Source organism: Nannobrachium achirus, assembly GCF_963921795.1.
Source record: "Nannobrachium achirus genome assembly, chromosome: 1".
NCBI classification, from domain to species: Eukaryota; Metazoa; Chordata; class Actinopteri; order Myctophiformes; family Myctophidae; genus Nannobrachium; species Nannobrachium achirus.
Genome location: NC_137810.1, coordinates 85,056,948 through 85,071,276, shown reverse-complemented (window position 1 = coordinate 85,071,276; position 14,329 = coordinate 85,056,948). Strand labels below are relative to the sequence as shown.

General features: G+C 43.0%; 1 protein-coding gene across 1 annotated transcript; it reads right to left on the bottom strand.

Moving 5' to 3' along the window:
• Positions 1-4,826: 4,826 nt before the first annotated feature.
• Positions 4,827-14,165, bottom strand: LOC308290359 (complement C1q subcomponent subunit C-like; the record flags this gene model as incomplete). Its single annotated transcript, XM_080732160.1, has 7 exons — positions 14,136-14,165; positions 13,431-13,554; positions 13,104-13,166; positions 12,784-12,937; positions 9,867-10,004; positions 7,198-7,330; positions 4,827-4,991 (listed from the first exon to the last, which is right to left on the bottom strand). Exons 2-7 carry the CDS (start codon positions 13,546-13,548, stop codon positions 4,827-4,829), a joined length of 771 nt encoding a protein of 256 aa, XP_080588286.1. The 5' UTR covers positions 13,549-13,554; positions 14,136-14,165.
• Between the last annotated feature and the right edge of the window lie 164 nt (positions 14,166-14,329).

The window sequence follows — 14,329 nt, the reverse complement described above, 5'->3', positions numbered from 1 at the left end:
GTGTGTGTGTGTGTGTGTGTAAAGTAAGACGGAAAAGCTAATTGATTGAATGACCGAGTAAAGTGTATTAGGTTCATATTAGATGATAAACACAGTTTATTAGGTTTATATTAGGTGATAAACACAGTTTATTAGGTTTATATTAGATGATAAACACAGTTTATTAGGTTTATATTAGATGATAAACACAGTTTATTAGGTTTATATTAGATGATAAACACAGTTTATTAGGTTTATATTAGGTGATAAACACAGTTTATTAGGTTTATATTAGGTGATAAACACAGTTTATTAGGTTTATATTAGGTGATAAACACAGTTTATTAGGTTTATATTAGATGATAAACACAGTAGAAACAGTATGAATCACAACAATATTCCGCAAAGATCCTCAAGACAGCCTAATATTCATTCAGAAATGTCTCTTTTATTCCTGTTGTCCTAAAGTTCTTGAAATGACCTGTTATTCTTGACTGTGAGAGTTCATAGTTTGAAAGGTTTCAGTTGTGAGCATGTAGATAACCTATTTTCACAATTTCTGACTCTAATATTTGACAATATGGCCAATGTTATTTTTTTTATTCATTTATCTATCTATAAATGCGACAAATCTCTGTCTGTCTGTCTGTCTGTCTGTCTGTGTGTATGTAATCCGCGTATCTCGAGAACCGTTCGTCCCACCGGCTTCAGATTCGGCACGCGCGTTCCCCGCCGTGGCGCGGAGTGCAGTGCCGGGCCTCGACCCGACCCGATGCGCGGTTTTCCGAAACCGGCGTGAAACGTTCGGAATCACCATATGCGGAGCTGATTGTTGACATCAGGCTGTTCCGGAGGAAATCGGCGCAAGCGCTGACTCATTATGACATCACTTCATGAAAGGCTCTGACATCACGTACGCCACATGAGTCAACAAAAAATCTCTGTGAATGTGTATGTATGTATGTAATCCGCGTATCTCGAGAACCGTTCTTCCCACCGGCACGCGCGTTATGGGCATAAAATGAATGCCCGAATGCGGAGCTGATGTCTGACATCAGAGTTTTCCGCAACCGGTACTGTGTGTGCAGAGATCTCCAATCTCCATATATGGGCATAAGGGGACAAAGGCAAACAGATGGTCAAAACGTGTCCTATGACAACAGGTATATTGGGGTTTGCATTAAAGGGTGGGGCATTCATGGGGTCCGCTCCAAAAAAGAAAATAAAAGAGACAAAGACAAACATAAGACAAGCAACAAAGCGTGGGACTGGGAGGATGACTTTAATGATGCAGATTTAAGCAGGCTGTGTATTCTGCTTAAAGAAGAAACAAACAAAAAGCAGATAAACAGATATCTCCATATACGGGCATAAAGGGACACAGACAGACAGATACAGAGATCTCCATATATGGGCATAAAATGGACGCAAATAGACAGATATCTCCATATATGGGCATATATGGGCATAAAATGGACCCAGAACTATATCTGCGGTGATCTCCATATATGGACATAAAATGGACGCCGACAGACAGACAGATACAGATATCTCTATATATGAGCATAAATGGACACAGGCAAACAGATGGTCAAAACGGGTCCTATGACAACAGGTATAATGGGGTTTGCATTAAAGGGCGGGGCATTCATTCCCTATTTACATCGTTCCCGAGTTGGCCAGGTCGCCGACTAGACCCTGGGCAGCCCGAAGGGCGGCCCAGCTTCTAGTATGTATTAACACATCGACTGCCCAACAGGTGGCGCCAGAGCCCCAGCTAAGTGCCCAAAGGCACTTCCATAGACTTCCATAGAAGAATACAAGGCTCTGTTGCGTCAATGCATGCGTGATGACTTCACTTGGTCACATGAGCGCAGACAGGATGTTATTGTGTAACTTACTGTAGGGACCCAGTGTAGATCATAGCTGTTCATTGCCGATCAAAATTTGGACATGTTGCCGCATGCAGCCACAGTTTTAGCCATAAAACAAACATCAGAGATAAAGGGCGTTAAAGATGGGGAAATGCATTGGAGTATACGGAGAAAAACGGCCGCGCGATGCTCTCAGCGTCGACTCGAAGCGACTAGCGGCTAATGGGCTACATCCAGGCACAGCCCCAACGTAACGGTGAGATTTAAAGTTAATACTGTATATACAGTAAACACGTCAATGCGTCGTGGGCCTCCTGGGACATCAAAGAGATTGTCGTGTAGACACCTCGTGGGCACCCGCTGTGTTAAAAGGGTCTTAAAAGTCCTTAAATTGTCAATTTAGAAATGTGCAGATTATACTGTGTGTTGGTTTGTTTACTGTTGAGTGAGAAAACAATGTTTCAGATTAAGCTTTGGGGACCCCCCAAAATAATTTGGGGACCCCCTAGGGGTCCTGACCCCCAGGTTGAGAACCACTGCTCTAAACAATGCATAACATGTACAGTGCACTAACCCTAAACAAACACTTCTATTATGCAACGTTTTCGGTCCTTCAAAAAAAAAAAAGAAAAAAAAATATGAAAGGTTTTGAGAACCCTATTATGATCCAGGTCTTATGCCTTATGCCTTAAATTCTTTGCCTTTTTTTACTATTTTGTTTTTGTTTTTTTAAATATTTCAAATAGCTGATCTGCAAGTTCACAACGTGCAGATGTAGATCAGCATTTGAATTATTTAAAAATGTTTTCAAAATAGTGGAAAAAAAGGTAAAGAAGTTAAGGCATAAGGCATAAGACCTGGATCATAATAGGGCCCTCACTGTGTTAAAGGAGTAATTCACCCCCAAAATGACTTTTTTTCTATTGATTACTCACACCACAGAGACTTGAGTTCAATAATATGTTTTGGCATTTGTTGCATTCCTAAGAAAACAATTTGATTATAGTAAATGTACCCCCATTGATTCTGGATGGGGACCCAAATGCATGGCACTGGGTGGGGAAACCATCGGGGTAAATGTACCATAATATATTTTTTGTCTTAGGAATGCGAGAAAAAAAAACTAAAAAATATTATTGAACTCAATCTCCATGGCGTGAGTAATCAATAGAAAAAGTCATTTTGGGGTGAACTACTCCTTTAATGAGTGTGTTGGTCAGTAGGGTTGGAGGCGGTAACCGCCGTACCGCCGTACCGCGGTATACCGAGGTCTACCGCGGTGTCATTGTGCTTACCGCGGTAAAAAGACAAAAAAAAGGTCTATTTTTTATTGGAAAACAAGCGAGTTTTAAAACGGGGGAGAAGCGAGGACCGCATGCGTTCCATGCCGCTCTGCTCTGGGCCGTGTACCACACGGTGGAAGCCACATACGTCACTCAGACACAGACCTGCACACAGTGCACACAGGGCAGTAGAGTACGGAGCACAACTCTATGACGGAGCAGCATAAACTGTCTCTGTAATCCACTCGACACAAGGATGTTAATACATACCTTGTGTTGTGGTATATCTTTTTTTATTCATACGGATTACTGGCGGAGCGCGGGCCGCGTGGACTAAAACCGAAAATGAAACTATTTTACTTTTTCCACCGCGTCGCACGTTGTGCCCCGTCCAGCGGCGCGCCGGCGATTTTATAACCTTTTCTGTCAAGTCTTGTAACTAAAACCTGTATAGCAGCACTCAATCACTGCGATTTGAGAGTTGAGACATGACGTGAGTTTACAGAATCACTGTACACGATCTGACTACCCTTCCTCTTCTGGTTTGTTCACACAGCTGTTTGTGTCTGAAAAGCCCAAGTAGCTAGCCTATGTTACTATGGTAACCCGACAGTGCAGATCTAAAAGCTCAGAACGCGTCGTGGATGCGATGTGTTGTGAGCTTGTAGATCTGCTCCTTTGAAAGCCAGGGTTTCAGCATGGTGTGGTCAGTGGGGGGGGACGGTGGGTTTCAGCTAGGGTTGTTCGATTAATCGATTTTTAATCGTAACCCGTTTTTTTTCTTTTGGATGATTTAAAAAAATGGAAATCGTAAAATCGATTTTCACTTTAATTAGGGAAATTCTTACTCATTGGAGCCTTGCACGCGCAAAAAGTACACAGCCCCGTCCTCCTAAAGCAGGACGACAAGGTCCGACACCAAATTAATACTACTTTCTCTCTGATGTGTCATTTCTTTGATGCGCGTTTAGCGCACGTCAGACTGAGCAGAGTTCACCACCGCACTGCGCTCACTCGCGATGGTTCAAGCAGAAAACAGAACAAAACGCTGCTGGGCTGGTAAACTTACTTCTTGTTGTAGTTTGAAAGAAGCTTATTAATTCTGTGTTACCCACCTACTGACTGTAGTCTACTCCTAGTCCTACTGTCCCTGTCATTGTGTTAATTTTGCGTCGGGAAGCGAAGCGCTTCGCCTCCGTTTACAATCAGTCAACATCTCCGTGCATGAGTGGTGCAGGGCAGGGGCGTAGCCAGGAATTACATTTTGGTAGGCGAAATGCCAGCCAAAATTCAGGGGTGGCCTTAGCTATTTTTTCACCCGTTTCACCAGCCTCCAAGAGCTGGCTTGTTTTGGCTGTTTTGTCACTCACTATTGATAATGAAACACTAAGGACGCTAAGTTAACTTCTGTATGTGATTGTTGCGCAACTAAAGTTAGTATTATTAATACCCTTATTGTTTTATTGCATTTTGCTATTTGGCTATATAAAAAAAATCAAAAAATGAAACAATAATGAAAAAAAAAAAAACATTTCCTTGCATTTTTTTAATGAAAACAAAATAGTTGAAACAATGTATTATTCTTTTAACAAAAAATCGAAATCGAAATCGAAAATCGGGATTTCAGAGAAAATAATCGAGATTTTATTTTTTGGCCATATCGAACAACCCTAGTTTCAGCATGGTGTGGTCAGTGGGGGGGGACGGTGGGTTTCAGCACGGTGTGGGCGTGCAGCAGGAAGCCAGAGAACACGCTGTCTCCTCCCAGGGTTCCCGTCAGGCCTCGATAGGTGTTGGTCTCCAGCCACACCTCCTGACCCGGCACCATGTAGAGGAACGCACCTCCTGAAAACACCTAGAGAAATACACACCAGTAAGACTTCCTAATCGGGAGATAAGATACATACAAAAACTTTAGAAGGCAATCGTAGCCAATCAGGAGGGAATATGGGAAATGGGACAGATCCATGTTGAAGACACGACTTTAAAGATACTATGTACCACTTTGCGTGATTTTATGGCAACATCTACAGGAGCAGTGTCCAAAAATGTGTGCAAAAATCAGCCTCATGGTGGGGCTAGAAGAGGGCCAAGTGAGAAATCAGGAGGTTATCATCTGGAGGTTGTGGTTTGCCAGCCATGGAGTGTGTGTGCAAAGTTTGGCATGGATCGGGGCAACGGTGCCGGAGATAAGAGTAGGGCCAAAAATGTGACGTGACGTGACGTGACAGACAGACAGCCGATGGAGCTTTTCCCTGATGGTCGCAATTATAACATTATTATTATTTACCAGTAAGACGCCCTAAGGGCGAGAAGCTGAAACAACAGAGACCGACACAATATGTCCATATACAGTTTGGGCATTCCCAGATATGGGCATAATATTGATGGCATCAGGGATCTACATATATGGGCATAAAAGGGACGAGGACGGAATTCATTTTCAGTTGTGACTTGCGTCCCGACAACCACACTGGTTATCATGAGACACAATATGACCATATATGGCCATTCCCAGATATGGGCTTAATATCAGGGATCTTGGCCATAGTCCGGGAGCCAAATGGTGATTTTTGGCTGAACGTGGATTTGCCTGTAAAAGTTTTTTTCTCAACTGATTCTTGTAGCTTGGGGTCACCTCTTAAGGATTCAATGACCAGTGATATCCATTGAGCATTTTTTATTATTAACCCCTTAATGCCTGAAACACAAGAAATCCACCCAGGAGGAAAATACCCAGAAAAACATTTTTTTTCTGGGTATTTAAGGAGGATCTGAGGGGTCTAACTAGGGGTTTGTCATGATGCTGAATCCATTGCAGGCATTTGTTTTGCACAAAAAACATTCCGTGGGCTAGAAATGGCCTCAGAAAACAATACACGTATGGGTGAGTATTCATGTTAGTCGGAGGCCTTAGGGTTTTTTTTCTCGTGCTAATCAGTCTAAAAGTGCAAAATTTTGCACAGATGTAGCTCAGGGCATGCTCTAATGATTTAGCTAGGGCGCCCGAGTCGGCAACCTTCGGGGTCACCACAGCACCCACAAAACTCTGACTCATCACTTTTCATCACTAAAGTCGATGGGAGCCCAACTTGATTTGGCCGCTGTGGCGACCCCGAATGTCGCAGACTCGGGCGCCCTAGCTAAATCATTAGAGCATGCCCTGAACTACATCTGTGCAAAATTTTGCACTTTTAGACTGATTAGCACGAGAAAAGAAAACCCTAAGGCCTCCGACTAACATGAATACTCACCCATACGTGTATTGTTTTCTGAGGCCATTTCTAGCCCACGGAATGTTTTTTGTGCAAAACAAATGCCTGCAATGGATTCAGCATCATGACAAACCCCTAGTTAGACCCCTCAGATCCTCCTTAAATACCCAGATTCTTTTTTTTTTTTTTTCTGGGTATTTTCCTCCTGGGTGGATTTCTTGTGTTTCAGGCATTAAGGGGTTAATAATAAAAAATGCTCAATGGATATCACTGGTCATCATCTTGAATCCTTAAGAGGTGACCCCAAGCTACAAGAATCAGTTGAGAAAAAAACTTTTACAGGCAAATCCACGTTCACCCCCACGGCTCCCAGACTACCATATATGGAGTGTGACATGAGGGCATTTTTGATTAATCCATCGTGGTTCAAATGGAGTTTGAAGTTTCAATGGGTTTGTATAGGGAGGGGGCGTGTTTGATAAAATGAACATCAAATATCTACCGGTAAATACTGATTCAAGCAACTCAAAATCTGTTCAGGGTGGTCACAACAGCCTGATTAGATGATAAAATGAACAAAAGTATATATATTTATATATTTTTTAAGTGAAATATCCCTTTAACACTTCACAACATGGCCATACTTCAGTGTTATAGCAGTGTTTAACACTTCACATGGCCATACTGCAGTGACCATTGTTCTTTTCAGCGCAAAATAGGACTAGGTTTAAAGGAAAGGTGTTAAAAACAACAAAATAATCATGGAGTTGTACTGTTAGCTGTCTGTCTGTCTGTCTGTCTGTCTGTCTGTCTGTCTGTCTGTCTGTCTGTCAGTCTGTGTGCTACCTGTCGTGTGTTGCCGTTGTCCAGCTGGTCACAGAAGGCGGTGTAGGGCATATCATCCAGCCTCATCATCACACACAACCTGCTGGCAGCAGACGCATGGAACACAAAGTAGTATGTCCCTGGAACGCTGCACCTAAAGGGTTAAAATATGACCTATTATTATCTTATCTTACTACTATAATTCCAGAGGAGTCCCCCAATTTGTTGGGGGCTTGGCCACGTTATAGGCTATCTTTCCTACCTTCAATAGACTTTAGAGACTTAGACTAATTTAACCTTTTACAAAATGTTTGGAGGTCATGCTTCATGTGACATCACAATATTACCAGAGGCATGGACTGTGACATCACAATATTGTCATGCTTCTCCTCCTTATTACCAGTAAAGGCGAGAATATGTGATATCACAATATCTCCAATATCCTGTATGCCTGGTACAGCAATGTTTCCCAAACACTGGGTCAGGATCCATGTTTGGGTCCTAGTAAGAGAAACATATGAAAATATGCCAACTAAATCGTTGCCAAGAAACCCCTCAAAACTATGGTTTAGTGATGAGTCATCACTTTTCACAGTTTTGTGAGAGCCGTTTTAGCCCAAGGAATGTTTTTTTGTGCAAAACAAATGCTTGCAATGTATTCAGAATCATGAAAAATCCCTAGTTTGACCCCTCACATGCTACTTAAAGCAGATTTCTTTTCCTGTGTAGTAAAGTTAATGGGACCCAAACTTTAAAACGTTTTTTATGAGGCTTCCCCCGGGAGTAGAATTTCAACATTTTAGTGTATTACACACCTCTAGAAACACATTGGTGAAGAATTATTTTGGAGCGCTGAAATCGGCCACCAACATTCGACTCTGTGTGTCCGTCTGTCTGTCCCTATGTCTGTCCCTGTTAGGATGAACTTTTACCAAGTGAGTTATGTTTCATTAGTACAACGTAGGGTTTTCCGATTAATCGATTTTTAATCGAAATCGGGATTTTGTCCTTTGGAAGATTTAAAAAATAAGAAATCGTAAAATCGATTTTCACTTTAATTAGGGTAATTCTTACTCATTGGAGCCTTGCACGGGGCAAAAAGTGCACAGCCCGGTCCTCCTAAAGCAGGACGACAAGGTCCGACACCAAATTAATACTACTTTATCTCTGATGTGTAATTTCTTTGATGCACGTGCAGCGCACGTCAGACTGGGCAGGGCTCACCACATTAGATTCTGCTATTTGGCTATATAAAAAATGTAAAAAGTAAAACAATAATAAAGAAAAAATCATGTCTTTGCATTTTTTAAATGAAAACAACATAGTTGAAACAATGTATTATTCTTTTACCAAAAAATCGAAATCGGAATCGAAAATCGACTTTTCTGAGAAATAAATCGAGATTTTATTTTTAGGCCACATCGAACAACCCTAGTACAACGGTGCGTGGCCAGAGTTATGTTTAATTAGTACAACGGTGCGTGGCCAGAGTTATGTTTCATTAGTACAACGGTGCGTGGCCAGAGTTATGTTTCATTAGTACAACGGTGCGTGGCCAGAGTTATGTTTCATTAGTACGACGGTGCGTGGCCAGAGTTATGTTTCATTAGTACGACGGTGCGTGGCCAGAGTTATGTTTCATTAGTACGACGGTGCGTGGCCAGAGTTATGTTTCATTAGTACAACGGTGCGTGGCCAGAGTTATGTTTAATTAGTACAACGGTGCGTGGCCAGAGTTATGTTTCATTAGTACAACGGTGCGTGGCCAGAGTTATGTTTCATTAGTACGACGGTGCGTGGCCAGAGTTATGTTTCATTAGTACAACGGTGCGTGGCCAGAGTTATGTTTCATTAGTACAACGGCGCATGGCCGGAGTTATGTTTCATTAGTACAACGGTGCGTGGCCGGAGTTATGTTTCATTAGTACAACGGTGCGTGGCCGGAGTTATGTTTCATTAGTACAACGGTGCGTGGCCAGAGTTATGTTTCATTAGTACAACGGTGCGTGGCCGGAGTTATGTTTCATTAGTACAACGGTGCGTGGTTGGATTTTTAAACTATAAAAATAGGAACAGATTGAGAAGGCCACTGTTGCGCAGCCTAGACACACGCACACACACACACACACACACACACACACACACACACACACACACACACACACACACACACACACACACACACACACACACACACACACACACACACACACACACACACACACACACACACACACACACACACACACACACACACACACACAGGTTATAGCTGCTCAAATTCAGCGCTCCAATTCGAACCGGTGGTTCGATTTTTTGGTAACAATTTAGTTGGCAGATTGGTCAAATACCAGATAAAATACCCTTACTATCCTGACAGACAGGCAGTGGTGTAAAGTAACTAAGTAGATTTACTTAAGTACTGTACTTAAGTACAATTCTGAGGTATTTGTACTTTACTTGAGTATTTCCAATTTCCAATACTTTTACTTCTACTCCACTACATCTCGGATTCCAAATATTGTACTTTTACTCCACTACATGTATTTGAAAACTTTAGTTATTAGTCACTTTGCAGGTGTATAAATTATAACATTATAAAACACACTTTAGCCCTATTTTATACCTTGGCTATTTGAAAATAGCCGATCTACAAGCTCTTCAACGCGTCGCGATGTGGATGCAGATACCTGAACTTCCCAGTGTCCAGGTGATAGTCATCGTTGATGTTGGTGATGACAGACAGGAAGCGGATGGGTGTGTTTTTGGCAGGGTAGTCTGCAGTCCCCCTGGCCACGCTGAAGGCAGAATGCTTCTGCACAGAGGCACTGGAACACACACACACACACACACACACACACACACACACACACACACACACACACACACACACACACACACACACACACACACACACACACTTAGTTTAAGAAGGTGACATCATGCAACAGTTTGTTCTCAAATGGTCATATAATTTCATATTTTTTACATTTCCCTTTCTTTTCTTTTTTCTTTTTCTTTATGACTGCTTTTTTCCCCTTTTGTTATTGATGATACTAGAAGCTGGGCCGCCCTTCGGGCGGCCCAGCGTCTAGTCGGCGACCTGGCCAACTCGGAACAATGTAAATAGGGAATGAATGCCCCGCCCTTTAATGCAAACCCCATTATACCTGTTGTCATAGGACCCGTTTTGACCATCTGTTTGCCTGTGTCCATTTATGCCCATATATGGAGATATCTGTTATCTGTCTGTCTGTCAGCGTCCATTTTATGTCCATATATGGAGATCACTGCAGATATAGTTCTGGGTCCATTTTATGCCCATATATGCCCATACATGGAGATATCTGTCTATTTGCGTCCATTTCACGCCCATATATGGAGATCTCTGAATCTGTCTGTCTGTGTCCCTTTATGCCCGTATATGGAGATCTTTGTGATTCTGCGTAAATGTTATGCCCATATATGCCATTTGCGTCCATTTTATGCCCATTTATGGAGATCTCTGTATCCGTCTGTCTGTGTGTCTGTCTGTGTCCCTTTATGCCCGTATATGGAGATCTTTGTGATTCTGCGTACATTTTATGCCCATATATGCCATTTGCGTCCATATAGTTCTGGGTCCATTTTATGCCCATATATGCCCATATATGGAGATATCTGTCTATTTGCGTCCATTTCACGCCCATCGGGCGGCCCAGCGTCTAGTCGGCGACCTGGCCAACTCGGAACAATGTAAATAGGGAATGAATGCCCCGCCCTAATGCAAACCCCATTATACCTGTTGTCATAGGACCCGTTTTGACCATCTGTTTGCCTGTGTCCATTTATGCCCATATATGGAGATATCTGTTATCTGTCTGTCTGTCAGCGTCCATTTTATGTCCATATATGGAGATCACTGCAGATATAGTTCTGGGTCCATTTTATGCCCATATATGCCCATATATGGAGATATCTGTCTATTTGCGTCCATTTCACGCCCATATATGGAGATCTCTGAATCTGTCTGTCTGTGTCCCTTTATGCCCGTATATGGAGATCTTTGTGATTCTGCGTAAATGTTATGCCCATATATGCCATTTGCGTCCATTTTATGCCCATTTATGGAGATCTCTGTATCCGTCTGTCTGTGTGTCTGTCTGTGTCCCTTTATGCCCGTATATGGAGATCTTTGTGATTCTGCGTACATTTTATGCCCATATATGCCATTTGCGTCCATATAGTTCTGGGTCCATTTTATGCCCATATATGCCCATATATGGAGATATCTGTCTATTTGCGTCCATTTCACGCCCATATATGGAGATCTCTGAATCTGTCTGTCTGTGTCCCTTTATCCATTTTATGCCCATATATGGGGGCATTCATTTTATGCCCATATATGGAGAACGCGCGTGCCCGTGGGACGAACGGTTCTCATATGGGGGCATTCATTTTATGCCCATATATGGAGAACGCGCGTGCCCGTGGGACGAACGGTTCTCGAGATACGCGGATTACCTACATACATACACACTCACAGAGATTTTTTGTTGACTCATGTGGCGTACGTGATGTCAGAGCCTTTTATGAAGTGATGTCACAATGAGTCGGTTCGGGAAAACCGCGCGTCGGGTCGGGTCGAGACCCGGCACTGCACTCCGTGCCGCGGCAGGGAACGCGCGTGCCGAATCTGAAGCCGGTGGGACGAACGGTTCTCGAGATACGCGGATTACAAACAAACAAACAAACAGAGATTTGTCGCATTTATAGATAGATTATCCTATGCATAGTAGGCGGTATCCCTTCCTTTTACAGTACAACCAGGTAATTTTGCTTTAAAGTCATTAAAAGTGTGTCAATAAAATGCAATTCAGTTAAAGGTGATACACCATGCATTTGAGGTGAGGATAGAAGGTGCTAGTGGGACCCCAAAAAAAGGTTTTAAAATAGAAAGTGAAATTTCATGGTGTATCACCTTGAAGCACAGGCGACAGACTTAGGTTTTGTTCAGCAGCCTTATAGCTGCTACATAAAAAGGGTGCGTGTCGATATTTCGACATAACATTTGTTCTACATCCCAGTATTTTGACACGGGTGAATGTTAACCTGATGAAACGTTAACCTGACGACGCTGGTGAATGTTAACCTCTATGCCTAAACCTAAACCTAACCCAAACCCTATCCCTAACCTCCGTAACCTCCGACACTGGTAAGCAGCTAACCTGCCGACGCTGGTGACCCTCCTGTAGTCGAAGTAATGACAATGGTAGAAATAGCGAGATTTCACATAAAAACTCTGCCACAGTTATGGCTCAGGAGATTATTGTGTCCATGGACTTCTTTGTGTTATCCTTTTAGCCTCAATGTCTGACTGTACCTCTGTTTACATTTATGACTAATAAAGTATTGTGTTATCCTTAACGTATGACTGTACCTCTGTTTACATTTATGACTAATAAAGTATTGTGTTATCCTTTTAGCCTCAATGTCTGACTGTACCTCTGTTTACATTTATGACTAATAAAGTATTGTGTTATCCTTTTAGCCTTAATGTCTGACTGTACCTTTGTTTACATTTATGACTAATAAAGTATTCAATCAATCCAGTGCCTTGCTCATTACCCGGACAGCAACGTCTCCCCAGCAGGACCAGACTCTCCAGGGGGTCCCTGGGGTCCTCGCTCTCCACTGGGACCCTGTTTGCCTGCAGGTCCAGGGGATCCCTGCACCCCTTTCTGTCCTCTCTGTGGAGCCAGGCTGGCCTGCGCTGCCACCCCTGGTCAGGAGGAGAAACAACAACGGCTCTGGGTAAAGGTATTGGAGAGGCGTGTGTGTGTGTGTGTGTGTGTGTGTGTGTGTGTGTGTGTGTGTGTGTGTGTGTGTGTGTGTGTGTGTGTGTGTGTGTGTGTGTGTGGGGGGGGGGGGGGGGGGGGTGTTTGTACCTGGACCTCCTTTGTCTCCTTTCACTCCATCGCGTCCATCTCTCCCCGGTATCCCTGGGATACCTGCAGACAGACAGACAGAGAGACAGAGAGACAGACAGACAGACAGACAGACAGACAGACAGACAGACAGACAGAGAGACAGACAGACAGACAGACAGACAGACAGACAGACAGACAAAAGACAGACAAATAGAATAGAGATAAGAATATAGACATAAAAAAGTACGAACACATGACATACTGTACATACACACACACACACACACACACACACACACACACACACACACACACACACACACACACACACACACACACACACACCAGGCAGTCCCGGTGTCCCTGTAAAGGTGCAGGTCTCCATGGCGACTGACGGAGAGGCAGCCAATGAGATCAAAGCACCCGTTATCACGACAACGTAACGATGGACCATGGTTACCATGGTTACCTGGAGACGGGACAGAAGATAAAAGAGAAGAAAAGAAAAGAAAAGAAAAGAAAAGAAAAGAAAAGAGAGGAAGTCTCCATTATATTTATACCATATAAATGACCAGACTGACTGTGGACCCCCCACCCTGACAAGCACTAAGAATAGGGCATAGCAGTGGGAGTGGTTTTCAGGTGCCACTAAAAGGAATGGAGATATTAGACTTTTAAGTCCTCAGGCTGAGACAGTGAAACACTGCTACACAAGTAGAAGTGACTCATTACTCTGTGAGCGTGCAAATGGAACCAAATGGTTCCATTTGTATACGCTCAGAGTTACAGACCCGTAAGGGTCCATTTGGAACCCCCTCAAGGAACCATGAGGGTCCCTGGACCACACTTTTGAGACACACTGGTGTAGCAGAGAGTTTCCAGTGTACAATATCAGCACCCTGACTCTGTTTGAGCAGAATGGAACTGAGCCTTCATTAGTATCATTGGTAACACTGACACTGTTTGAGCAGAATGGATATAACAAAAACAAATCTGTTATGTTAGGGTTTTAACTCTTAAATAAGCAACAATATGAAGTTATTGACATACCTGCAAGAAGACTGTTAAGACCAAGAGCTGTGTCTGGACTGAACTGAAGTGGAGAGAGAGAGAGAGAGAGAGAGAGAGAGAGAGAGAGAGAGAGAGAGAGAGAGAGAGAGAGAGAGAGAGAGAAGCAGAAGTATCAATGAACAGCAGACTCAGCAACACGTGATAAAACAGTGGTGTAAAGTAACTGAGTACAT